Source organism: Cololabis saira, chromosome 5 (genome assembly GCF_033807715.1).
Source record: "Cololabis saira isolate AMF1-May2022 chromosome 5, fColSai1.1, whole genome shotgun sequence".
In the NCBI taxonomy this organism is placed as follows: Eukaryota; Metazoa; Chordata; class Actinopteri; order Beloniformes; family Belonidae; genus Cololabis; species Cololabis saira.
This window is the reverse complement of record NC_084591.1, coordinates 39,527,341-39,540,904: the sequence shown is the minus strand read 5'-3', so window position 1 is coordinate 39,540,904 and position 13,564 is coordinate 39,527,341. Positions and strand designations below refer to the sequence as shown.

General features: G+C 39.4%; 1 protein-coding gene across 19 annotated transcripts in view; it reads left to right on the top strand.

The window, feature by feature from the left end:
• shank3a (SH3 and multiple ankyrin repeat domains 3a) overlaps positions 1 to 13,564 on the top strand; it is a 184,023-nt gene that overhangs the window by 130,497 nt on the left and 39,962 nt on the right. For all 19 annotated transcript variants that reach the window (XR_009782713.1, XM_061722005.1, XM_061722004.1 and 16 more), the window contains one exon: positions 5,947 to 6,060. Coding sequence is in view for 18 of the 19 variants with exons in the window: in XM_061722005.1 (XP_061577989.1) it covers positions 5,947 to 6,060 (114 nt within the window). In the remaining variant the exon portion in view is untranslated. The remainder of the gene's footprint in view (positions 1 to 5,946; positions 6,061 to 13,564) is intronic.

Genomic DNA, 13,564 nt, shown 5'->3' with positions numbered 1-13,564 from the left:
ATTTCAATTTACAAAATCCCTTTGAGGAAACGTTACCGTAGTTTGCATCTGAAGATCCACATACTTCACGCCGTGTCCTTTTTCACCCGAATGGAATTAGAGATTTTAATGCGCGCATACGGCAAATTTTAACATGTTTCTCGAAAAAAGAGTAACACCGCAGCACAGAATTATATAAAATTAATTTAACAGATCTCCACATCATTCACCTGCAATCCTGTGGAACCCCTTGTTGGCTTGGACAGGTTTATGTAGGCTTGCCAACCGTCCCTTGAAATACGGAATTGTTCCGTAATTGGGAATTAAAAGTTGCGTTCCGTATTGAACCAATACAGACACATATTATCCAGGGTTCTCCAACTCCGGTCCTGGAGAGCACCTATCCAGCATGTTTTAGATCTTTCCCTGCTTCAGCACACCATGATACAAGGAGCTGTGTAAGCAACAGAAGTGTCCAGACCTTGATGACAAGTTAATGACGACCATTGATTAGAATCAGGTGTGATCATGCAGGGAGACACCTAAAACATGCTGGATAGGTGGATCCAGGACCGGAGTTGGAGACCCCTGCATTATGCTCTTATTTACTCATGTAATAATATACAGGTGGAGGTCGGAAAATTTGAATATATTGCAAAACTTCGTTCGTAGTAAATTCAACTTAAGGTGAAACAAATATTATTTCCCATTACATGTAAAGTGAGATATTTCAAGCCTTTATTTGTTATAATTTTGATGATTAGCCTATGGCTCACAGTTTATGAAAACCCCAAATAAAAAAAATAAAAAAATTAGAATATATTATGAAATCATTAAACAATTCAATCATCAAAATTATATATATATATATATATATATATATATATATATATATATATATATATATATATATATAAGGATTAACATATATTACTTTGCCTGTAATGAGACTATGTACTGTAATATACATGTATTACGCGGTCTGATAACCATCTCCCGACGAATATTTAATTCACACAAAGAAACTCCAGGTTCATTGAAATAAACCTGGTCCTGACCAGGTTAGATTCAGAGCGTCTGTTACTACGGTAACTGACCGAGAGCTTAAGTTACCTCTCTTTGTGAAACAGGCTAGAGTTACCTCTCTTTCTCTGGTTTGAGTTACCTCCCTTTGTGAAACGGAAAACTCAGAGTTTCCCTCATTTCAGGGTTAACAGACTCAGAGTTTTCACTAAACCTGCTTTGTGAAACGGACCCCTGTAAAACAGTGCTTGTTTGCCTGTTTGTTTGTTTTTCTTCCGTCGTCACTCAGATATTGAGTAGATGAGTATGTCGATGGTGATGTGGCATTGTCAGAGCCTAGAAATAAATGAGTAGTTGGGGATGTGCAAGTGAGTAAACTAAAGAAGGTCAGCCTTAAAGATCAATGTGAGGTCTCTTCTCCTCTTTCATTTACGTCAATGGTGAATTGAGAGCACAGCCAACACCTGTATACAGCAGGGACTCCACTGTAGTGTAGACACGCACTCTGAGGAGCAAATAAGAGGAGGGAAGCACTAACTGGGAAGTCTTTGGGAATCACAGGGCTGGAGACAAAAGGCTTGCTTAGTAGTAGAAAGATGAACAGAATAATAGGAGAATAGTAAAAATAGACTCGGGAGTAAGTTTTCATGAGAGAGAGAGAGAGAGAGAGAGAGAGAGAGAGAGAGAGAGAGAGAGAGAGAGAGAGAGAGAGAGAGTTAGAGAGAGAGAGTAAAGCTGTGTTAAGCTGAAATCAAAGAAGACAATAATTTCTTTTATTTTCTGTGTGCTGTGTCTGTTTTTGTTCTTTACTGCAGAAAATCAATAAGCAGCCATCCTTGCCTTTCATGCACCACTTTCTTCTTGCAAGCACTTGAGTGTCCAGCCCGGCAGCGGAGAAGTTGTAGATTGATGATCTGGATAAGCAAGTGAATATACAGAATGCACAACTTCATTCAAAATTCAGAATGGGTTTGCTGTGGTGGAGGTATTTGAGTTCCCAAGAACCAATGTTGACAGGGGCATATCCCTTCCAAGAGGCTGTCCCACGACAAGTTGGACTGTGGCGAGGCACGTAACAAAGCCCTTATATAGACCCTATAGTTAAACTCCAGAAAAGAGCTGTAAGAATAATAAATAAAGTTTCTTATCGTGACACTACTAATAAATTATTTGTAGAGTCATGCATATTAAAATTTATAGATATTGTATATTTAAAAACATTAGAAATTTTGTTTCGAGTTAAGAATAATAGCCTTCCTGCTTGTTTTCAGCATTTCTTTAAATTAAGAGAAACAAATTATAATTTAAGAAGGCTGTGGGTCTTTGAAAGATGTCGTGTGAGGACTAATGTTAAATATAGATGTGTTTAATTTTTGGGAGTCAAATTATGGAATCAACTTAGTGATGAAGTGAAACTGTGTAAATCTCTGTTGAATTTTAAAAAAATATTGAAAAGTAAAATAATGAAGGATTACAATGCTAAATGATTGGAGTATAATTTGGTTAAGCAGAACAATTTAAAGGGAAATTTCTCTTTTGTTTCTTTTCATATTGCAGATAATCTGGGTTTTCTGTTGGAAAGTACAGGGTAGGCAAATATAAGCTTTGGCTTCAGCCTATTCCTTTTTCAGTTACAGAGTTTATTATTATTTTTTGTGTGAAACTGATGAGTGTAAACTTGTATGAAAGTGTTTTGTCATTTACACACACACACACACAATTTGAATTGCAAATAATGCAATGTAACTGAAATAAACAATTCATTCATTCATTCAAAGCATGATTAAAACCTCTTTATGAGTTTTGAATCAACTAACTCTGAAGCCAGACCTAGGGGACAGCTAAGTAGTTGACCGCTTGATGGTCAAGCTTTTTACCCATGAGGTACTGCTGGAAGCTTATATGGCACCACTTTCTTTGAAGACCTGTAGGAGGCCCATTTAAGGTCCAGCTGGTGAGGTTAGGTTTTTATCTAAAGCAGACACCTGGTCTGTTTCTCCAGCTGCTGACACGTCTTGTGTGGACGTGTAATGTCACATCATCAGGGGTGAAGAAGCCCAAGGTCAGGCAAGAGGTTAAGAGATACCTGTTTGAAATTGATCTTACTCAGGGGCTATATTATTTGTACTTAGGGCTGTTCGATTTTGCCCAAAAATAAAATCTCGATTTTTTTCTCTCAAAATCCGATTTTCGATTACGATTACGATTATTTTGTGAATTGACAAAAGGCAAAGAAATTATTTCAAATATGCAGTTTTTTTATTGAACAGTTTGCACTTTAAGTGCAAACTTTGCTCTTATTAAACCAAAAATGAATGAATAAAGTGCAAAACTCTGTAAAATAAGTTGAAAAAAAGTTTTAAAAAATATAATAAAATATAAAGTTTTATCTCTGAAAAAAAAAATCAGCAAATCAGCACTTGCAAACATACAGTAAGTTATATTTCCAATTAAATAAAACAAGACATTTTCTAATTAAACTAAACTGGGTCTTTGCATGCTAAATAATAATGCAACCCATGAAGGAGGTAGAGGTGTGTAATGTCAGTCATTACATTTGCTATTCACATTTGCAAGTTTTTTGCAAGGAACACGAGCCGGTCTACGGCATCTGGCTTGAGGGATGCCCGGTGGCATGTTACAACGCCCCCTCCTACACTAAAGAGCCTCTCCCATGGGGCACTTGTCGCAGGTATTGAGAGGTATTTCCATCAATCAATCATTAATATGTGTGCAGACAAGGTAAAAAAAATAAATAAAAAAAAAAAAAAAAGTGAAAAATCGATTTTACGATTTTCATGTTTTAACATCGTTCTAATTACATAATCGCAATTACGATTTAAAATCGATTAATCGAACAGCCCTATTTGTACTATGATCTTCAATGTCCACACGGGTAATGATAGTGAATCCTAGAGGCTGTAACTGGTTGATCTGAACTTGAATGTTGAGCATAGGGTTGTTCATAAATGCCATGGAAATCTGTGACCTTATGTGATTGACTTTTGTATGAAGAAAAGACCTTTCAGGATCACTACCTGGTTTTGAGGTTGCAAAGGTGGTGTAGGAGGCTGCTGGACAGACTCAGTGCTCCTAAGCATCTAGTGGGAGTGTGCTAGATAACGTTTTGAAATCAAATTGAGGGGTGGACACCTAAGGTGAATGAAGACATGAGGTTAAAGAATGAGTCCTACAGAGCTTTGCTAGTCTGAAAGAGTCTTTAACGCAGCTGAAAGGTACCAGCAGACGGCTGCTCGGGCAGTTTTGTAAGCAAAAACTTGACTTTCAGTTGGTCTTGTAAAGTTTCTGTTTAACCTTCGTCACCCTCCACAGTGAGGCCTTTGGCCATGACATCCGGTCTCTGCGGACCGAGAGCTTGCTTTGCATTACTGCTAGTGAGTTTGACTCATTTCCTGTGGGTGTAGGAGGAGAGAGTGAGGAAATTAGTCATATCAGAGGACTTGCTACTCCTCCTCATCAAAAGGAGAAAGTTGAAGTGCTTTGCGCATCTAATCAGCATGCTTCCCAGACACCTCCTGATGTAGCGTTACACTGTATCCTGTAAGCTGTGGTGGAGAGCAAATTCTCTCGATAGTACTGCTGTGACTTTCAGAGCCAACATATTCCACTTTATGGCCAGTTGTGTGTTTTTGTTTAAAAAAAGAAATACAAAAACTGTGATCACCATTTATTACAAAAGCTGACACATGCACCCAGTTATTGCGTTTAATGACCCCCAGCTGATAGAGTCCAGAAAACCTTCTCATTTCATAGCAGATTTTAGCAGGCTTGAAATAATGTTCTAAGTATGTAGCTCCTTGAATGAAAATGATAATTAACTGGGAATAATTTTACCGTGTGCTGGAGGTGGCTTAACGGCCCATAGCTGTTTCAGGCAATGTTGGATGACAGCGTGCTTTAAGATTTATATCGTAGTATTCAAAAACAGATCAGGTACGAGCTAGACATGATCACCCAGTGCTCTGAAACACACTGCATCATGTCGGCCTCTTCAGCATATGAACAAGATGGAAAGAAGGAAAGTTTGATGTTGGATACCTGCACTTTTATAAATGTGTTTTTTTATAATATGGTAAGAATCCTTTGAATGAACTACATTTGAACATTCACCATCATATCTCTAGAGTCCAGCTGAGCTGCTCCCCTTCATGCTTCAGCTGACATTGCCGCGACATGTTCCCGTGGCAGAGTGGAATATAGTTTGGAGGAAGTAGAGTTCATCATTTAACAGGCTGTCTGCTGGCTGCAACATCACACTGGCGGTATCCTAGCAACCAGTTTAGTGAAGAGCTCGCTCAGGCAAAACCTCAGTTCCAGCTGGTGATCTCTGAGGAGCGTGTGAGTGGGTGTGTCTGTTAGCTGGCTGGGATAAAAGATGAGTGTTGTAGAAATGAACGTGCTGGCTCATTCCTGCAGGGAAGACCAATATCAACCATAACCATCTTTAATTACCACAGCACTGCTTATAAGGGAACTCTGTCTTTCTTCTTCCCACCCTTTTGCTTTCTTTCACATGCGTCTTTTATCACAGTCCTCCACAGTTTTCCAATCACTCTTTTCATCTTTCTATGAATTTTGAAAATCTAGGAAATTAATATTCGTCAAAAGGGAATTGAAATGTCTTGAATGATCATCTCTGTATAGCGCATTCTTTACAAACCAATATGTTCAAATGTCAGTCTTTTCTGTTTTATGCCAGTGGACTTTATGTGTGCATCTGTGAAATAAAAGCTTCCTCTCCTTTTCTACCTCTGTCTCACTCTTCACACGTTCGATCGTCTAAGTTATGAATTCAGATGAAATACTTAACTGTGATCTATTTTCTTGGTGATCATCTTCCCCAGCCTCCCGATAATGACAGCGAGCTTGTTTTACTGCAGTATTTGACTGATGAAGACGGTCTTCTTCCTCTCTGTCTGTCAGTGCTGAGTATAGGGGAAGGAGGTTTCTGGGAAGGCACGGTCAAAGGGCGGACAGGCTGGTTCCCAGCAGACTGCGTGGAAGAAGTTCAGATGAGGCAGTATGACCCACGGCTAGGTAAGACATCTACATGTGCACACTGTCCCTCCATGCTGCCACAGTCAGGCTGGCGTTGCTCTTGCTATGATGTTTTCCACCAAACGTTTTGTCAAAGCTCTGTCCGTCTTATCGAATACAGTCCTACCTTTCTCTCCCTCAGTCTTAATATTCTGAAGTTTACTTTTATGTCAGTCTTGGATTTAGTCACTGATTAACTGTAAATTATTAAACTAAAGATCAAAAAGTGCACCGCGAATTAATTGAGTTTTTTTTTTTTGCGTAAGCCTTCTTTGATCTGATCATAGTTTCCAGTCTTTCAGCTACATGAATCCTCTCTTACATATCTTTCCAACAACAATTCTTTGCATATTAAAATTGAACAATGATTTCAATGGTAGTTAACGTTAAATGGTAGTTGGCCCTTTAAGCACCGATGCGCTCAGTTTCAAATTTTTAAGTTATACAAATTAGTGTTGTTATTTGAAGCTTCTGTTAAAGTTATGCTTTTATTGAGATATTTCATGTGTTACATAACCTATGTTTGTTATGTAGCAAAAAGTCGAAATTGACCCAATGAATAGTTAAATAATGGAATAAAATCGAGGAAAAAAAAACAAGATTTATGACAAATCAGCAAGACCACATATTTTGCAAATATCCCTGATTTAAATTCTGGGCAACCTTCCACAATGTACTGCACTATGACCCAAAATATGTGTGATTACCAATAAAATGTTTCCACAATCACGTCAAAGTACATACTGTATTTGGGAAGCTGCAGGCATTCTTTTTTTTCCGCTTCACTAGCTGACATTTTTCCTCCCATGCTCTCACTCTCTTGAGTTTTCCACCGAGCTTTTAGGTGCACTTAATTAGAATCAGATTATATGCAGGTGCACTGGAAAGGTCGAACACTTTAGCTTGTGTTAAGAACATGGGTGCAGTAGAGGATATTCTCAAGGATCTTATCAGCAAACAACCAAAGAAAAAGGTCAAGTCAGTGTTTCAGAATTCTCTAAATGAAAAAAAAAAAGTTTCCTTAAAGTTGTTACGATTATAAAGTTGTTGTATTAAAAGTGGAAAGATCATACTGAAAACACCCCTGTACGCAGCATGCCTAACAGTAGCAACTCAATTCAAAACAACCTTCACTGAGGGTCAGATCTTATTTTGCTTCTAATAGAACCCTTTTCTTGTTAGTAAAACGTATGATTTATTTTGGTGGTGGGGACATAGCTGCAGGCAAAACAACGTCCAGCATAAACTGTATTGTAGAATTAGCAGCTCCAAGTTAAATACTTTTCAAAACGGAACTGAAAATAATACTTCTATATACTAATTCTCACTGGTGACCTAAGTTTACTTAATCACAGGGTCCGTGAGTATTACAAAAAGAAATGAATCCTGACCAACACAGACTAGCGTCCCCGTACACTACCACTCAGTGAAAGGTTGATTTAATCAGTTCAGTTGCTGATTGGATGGGCAAGATAACCAACACATCCTATGTTATGCACATAGCAGTAAATGCGGATTTGTTTTTTTTTTTAACTCACCTGCACTGAATTTTAAGGCTCAAGGCCAGATGTGGCGTACCACCGTTGCGAGTAACTAGAGAATTTTTTAATCCGTCTTCTGAGATCTGCCTTTGTTTTGGTGCTCTCTTCTGGAAGAGTTGGGTAGTTTCATCTTTAATATCACATAACTCCAAAAGTGTTAAAGCAACATCTCAATATAGTTACTGAGGTCATAGTTTACTCCTCGCCTTCTTAAAAAGACTGATGATGAAAAAAAAAAAGCTAAAATAAAAATGCTCCATCTGATCTGAGCCCAGCATTTGTGTGGCATCATCTCACCAAATCCTGAGCTATCAGTACTTAGCAAACATCTGTCAGTGTTCTTTTTGCAGAGGTTAACGGTTATGTAGTGAAATATGAGTACGAGCATTTGATTTTGCAAGGAGGGAAACCATGTATAAATTCATTTTTAGGAAACGTTGAATTATTGTGAAAACAAGTTCCGATTTTCATTATTCTATGTGATAAAAAACAGATATGTTGCAGTTATTACACAATACGCCTTTATTACACACAGGAATTTTGTACACGGATATATTTTTTTATAAACTGCACATGTGCTTTCAGAATTAAATTTCATTTATTATTGTTTATTTTTTCTTTTCCATCCCACTCCTCAGGCTGGCAAACAAATAAGTCAAGCTTCATATGAATCCTTAACAGTGGAATGCCACAATGTAACATATTTCTGAGACCTCTCTACCACTTTCATAATCAAAAAGATAAAATAAGTCCATATGATAAAAAGAAAAACAAAACAAAAAATAAATAAAAATACATTAAACTAACATTGTAATTATATACATGATTATATTACTTACAAAAGTGTTAGAGGCAGAGCTGGAGGTGTTTTTAGTGTCCCCATATAATAAACAAAACATGATTTTCTGCATATTACTTAATGTGGCAGGCATTACGGTTATAGACATAACAAAATGTGCTTTCCATCAGAATTAACTGTTGACCCAATTGATGTCCTTCTATATTTGGACCATCACACATGGAAATGATGAGGGAAAGGGTCATTACTTTATTTAACTTGGTGTTCGTTTACCCTGACAACTAAGTCATTCATGATCCTGTAACTAATTAAAATGCAAATACTGTGAACCCAGTAAAAAAAAAACTGTATATATATATATATATATATAGTATATATTGTATTGGTAGACCAAATACCAATTTTCATTGTCGAAGATGGTGCGTTTTGTCCAGTGCGATCTCGGGGCAAAGACTCGTGCAGCACAAACACTGACATGACTGTGCTCGGCGCAGCACCGTAAACAAGTATCATTAAAACCATCTGGCCATATTTTGGGATAGCTTAACAACGGTATACGGTACAGGAGGAGGTCTTTTCTTTTTTTTTTTTTTGTCATGAAAAATCATCCAGCCCCTTGCGTATTTGTGAGACATCCTCTCGATCCAATTTCTGGACCAGATGGGGCATTTTCCTGGTTCAAAGCGTTGTTGAGGGATTGAGGTTACTGCGGTGTAAAGAGATGAGAGAGGACGGAATCTATAAATACCCCATTTAAATGCATTGTGAGAAAAAGATAGGGAAAGGTGGAAAAGAAAGGCCCAGATAGCAAAGGGAAAGGGTGAGATAGCAACTGAGACAGATGGTGGAGCATACTCTAAAAGACGGCAAGGAGGAGACGGCAGAGCACGTCTCTCGGTACAGTAGGGGAAAGGAGTGATCGAGGGATGGAGATGGTTCTGATATTGATCACCACTAACTCATAAATCCTGGAAAACTAAACCCTCAGATAGCTGTTTTGGAGATTGAAAGTGTCATCTAACGTTCTTATCCATCCTTCAAGACATTGTGTTATTATTATTGCCAGTATTAATTTAAATATTAATACCCTCTTTAACTACTTTTGTCTCCATTTCTTTTCTGTCAGAGTTAAAAAATGCAATGATTGAAAGCTGGAAAAGCATGAAAATTAGAGCAGGACAGAAAAAAAGCACTGACTGTAAGTACTGAAGAAATAGAGAATGAAAAAAAATAAGAAAAGAAGCAGGTGACGGTATGAAAGGGGCAAGTCTACGGAGTTACACTGGGTACAAATTTATACTCGACTCTGTGACACTTACCTGACAGTCAGGAGTAATCTTCATACATCCGTACTAATTTTGGCATAGCCTATAAAAATGTTGCAGATAAACAAGTATCTTCCAAAACACTGCCAACATTTCCTCTCGCATAAGTACACAAGACACATGCTTCTGGCCTTGTCTGGTATCTGGTGGTTGATAGTAGACATTTACCCGCTGTAATGGAGGGAATAATGATGTGAGTATGAACTGTTGTTCCCTTTCTAATGATGCAAACAAATTGTGATGACACTGATTTTCAGCAATGACACTTTATTATCTACAATCTGTTGGGATCATATCGCTCTCAAGCGAAAATCCCCCCACCCTGCTCTCTTCCAAGCAAGAAATTGCGGTGCTACTCCCAAAGTCCTGCAATGTACGACAATGACAATGCAAACTGTCCCGCAATGTCAAATGCCCTTAAGAAGCTGTCCACCGATTCAAAGCATCACGATGCAAATATTAGTCATTGATGTGAAAAAACAAAGCGTCTCATTTTTACTGGCAAAACATCCAAACTTTTTCTGCTCCTTTACTCCGTTCCTTTACTCTCCTCACATCGCAGCACAGTTGAATGACTCACAGCCGCATGAATCAGCCCAGTCAGATCCAGCCTGAGCTATTTTTAGCCTTCCCATTAAGAAGTTTTGGAGTGTGTCTGCACTCCCCTGGAATGCCTAAGCATCTGTGTTGCTGCAGCAGCCAAGGCTGAAGCGCACAGAGTATTTTTGGAGGGGAGGGATAACTGAGAAAGGTGGGGATTGATAGGTGCAATGGATTGACGAGGGATTTGACAGGAAGCTTACTGGGTGCAACAGTGGAACAACTTTAACAATGTCATTGTTGGTGCTCTTTTTCTCTACTCATGTCCGAGGTGCAAGCGCAAAGGATATTTCTCTTACCATGATGGATTTACGTGACTGTCTGAGCTTGTGAGTGGACAATGGCAAAAGAGGACGCAAGTTAACAATGCTGCATAATTTTTCTATACATCTTTATGCAGCATCTCCGTAAAATACTGACACTGAAAGCCATGTAATGATACAGTTGTAAATATGATGTAGACTTATGCCACTGAAATATCAGCAGTGTGCAGAAATGCATGGCAGTGTGTAGAGTTAGATTAAATCAGATGTCCTTCATGGACGGACTGCCCATGATCACTGTGTAGATGTACTGACACTTTGTCAAAGGTATAAACGGATCGTGTGATTTGAAATTTCGTATTTCTACAGTCTGAGTCTCCAAGGATTTGCTAGTGTTTAGTTTAGATAACCATATCACACTGCAAAGAGACAAACCATCCTGCTGGCATACTGTGACTGTCTCTGCTTTACAAATAGTCACCTGTTGCCACACATCAATCATTCCCGCATTCTTGTCTATGGAGGTCACTTCAGCTTCTCAGCGTTACTGATTCTGGAAATTCCATTGGACTCTTTGTTGGACAGTCCATAAAAGTGTCTCAAGAGTCGCATCTCTCTTTTTTCTTTTTTTTTATCAAGGAAACATTTTTTGTCAAATTTTGTTTGTTGTTGGGTGATGGACCTTGTCTCGTTCATTACCTTAAACATTATTAAGTGAATTAAGTGAGCTTGTCTGCGGATGGCTGTCTAGCAGTCAAAGCTTAATGTTAGCAATTATGGCATCTAGTGGTTTCTCTCAGAAAACACAGCCAGCATTAGTGCTAAAGATGTCATGTCCTGACATTTCTTGATCACTTTCAGGTTGGCAGTCTCTGGCAGAAATCCCCATTCCCTCTGCATCACATGAATGGGTGAGAAGCATGCTGAGTCTTCTGATTGACTCACGCAAAACATTGCTGTTTAATACCAGACCAAGCATCACCTGTGGGTTTTGGCAGCCACAGAAACCAAATCTTGACAAGGCCCCAGACTGAAAATGTAGTTGCATTTGTGACCATTTTATAGGGACATATAACTACATTTTCCAACTAGCTGCACCCGTGTAGCTTCATAATATTCCAAACACATTTTTAAAGCCATTCTCTACCTTATGAAACACCTACAGGAAGCATTGATCTGTGTCACCTGAGTGAGACAGACTAAAGAGAGTAAACACAAGCACAATGCGGGGTCAGGCCAAATAGTCCAGGGTTATCTAAACGTGCAATCAATACGCACCCTCTTATTCTCATTTCCCACCAAAGCTCAAAGTCTTTGAACTATCAGTTCTTCATCTGGGCAGGACACGGGAACTGATTTTACTGTTGCACGTCTGCCAGCACGATTTTTAGGATACCAAACAATTGATCAAAAATGAATAGTACTTTTAACCGCAATGTAAAGGAAGAGTTGCCATCCACTACTTGAATGGGTCACATTAGTGAATCAGTAATGGACCCAAGAGAGAAATCAAATTAAAGTGTTGCAATATAATGTTAAACCCACTAATGTTGGTATTAGAAAAAGTTAGTCTGAAGCCCTGCCTGTCTGTCCTGTTTCTTCAGTTTCTTCAGTCCTAAACAGATCTGCGTCCCCTCAGTCCACATCTTCAAAAAACCCAAATTCAATCTACTGACACAGTGCACTTTTCTGATCTATTCAAGCCGGTGACACGTTCACATTAATAAGATTACTCTTCGAAATGCTGCTAAGAAAGTGAGAGTCCCACTGCGGCTAGATGTAAGGCATTATTTCATCTTTCTATCTTTACTCTCTACCGGAGAGACGTGTCCTGCACGAGGTACAGGTTTTGGTAAACAAAAACTACAGCTGTGAGTTAATTTTTCTGGCAGATCAGATAAATGATTTCAGGGAGTTTTCAGTTTTGAACAACATAGTTTAAAAGTCTAAAATGTGCCCAGGACAATAGAATAATTTCAGAAAGATGTGGATCCTAAGACAGCAATAACAGACTACGATAAACCGAGAAGTGAATGAAACTCCATATTTTTTGCTATTTCACCATTAAAAACGGTAATTCAGACACAAAACAAGGCACAGGATTTCTGCTTGAGCGGAATTCGAGTGATAATTGCGAGCCAAGTTTATTTGTGTAGCACATTTCAGCAACCAGGCCATGGTGCTTTACATAATGGCATTGTTGGATCCCACACTTGATCTTGTTCCTGCTGGACGAGCCACTGTCTTTGAGGTGCGGCTTGCGAAGCTCTGAGCAGCAGTTCGGCTGTTATCTGTGGATCATATGGAGGATCTCTTTTTGTAATCAATTCATGTAACTGTAGGCGATGTCTCATTCGCCTGCCACTTTGAAACAAGGTTGTGCAATATTTAATAAACAATTTCACAGCGACTGGTGCCTGGGGAGTGTACCATGAACCAACGCAGCCAGGTTTTTTTTATTGATGATAGCGTGCTTGACAAAACCTACATCTTAAAGCATAGATCACAGGTATATTACTTTGTTCAGGGCAAAATTGTAAGTTTAAAGGGGGCACGGTGGCGCAGCTGGTAGTGCAGCCGTCTCACAGCAAGAAGGTCCTGGGTACAATTCCCGCCGGGGACGCTGTGGGCGCTGAGTGCGTGTTAAGTTCCCCCATGACTTCAGTGCCCACACCCTGGGTGGGGTTGGTGAAAGGGCCTTTCTGTGTGGAGTTTGCATGTTCTCCCCGTGTTCCCTTGGGTATCTAATGTGAGCTACCCTCACAAAAACATGCAACAGTCCTGGGCTATACATGCCCCCTCTGGCCAACCGGGGCGCCAGATGGGGTGGATGGGGATGGGGCGGCCGGAATAACGTGATCCTTCCACGCGCTACGTTCGGCCGGAGAAACCCCACCCTGTCTGGTGAAAAGAAGCGGCCTGCTCACTCCTCAGGTTAAGGAGGAGACCTGAGCTCAGTGCGGGGCCCTCCCGGGG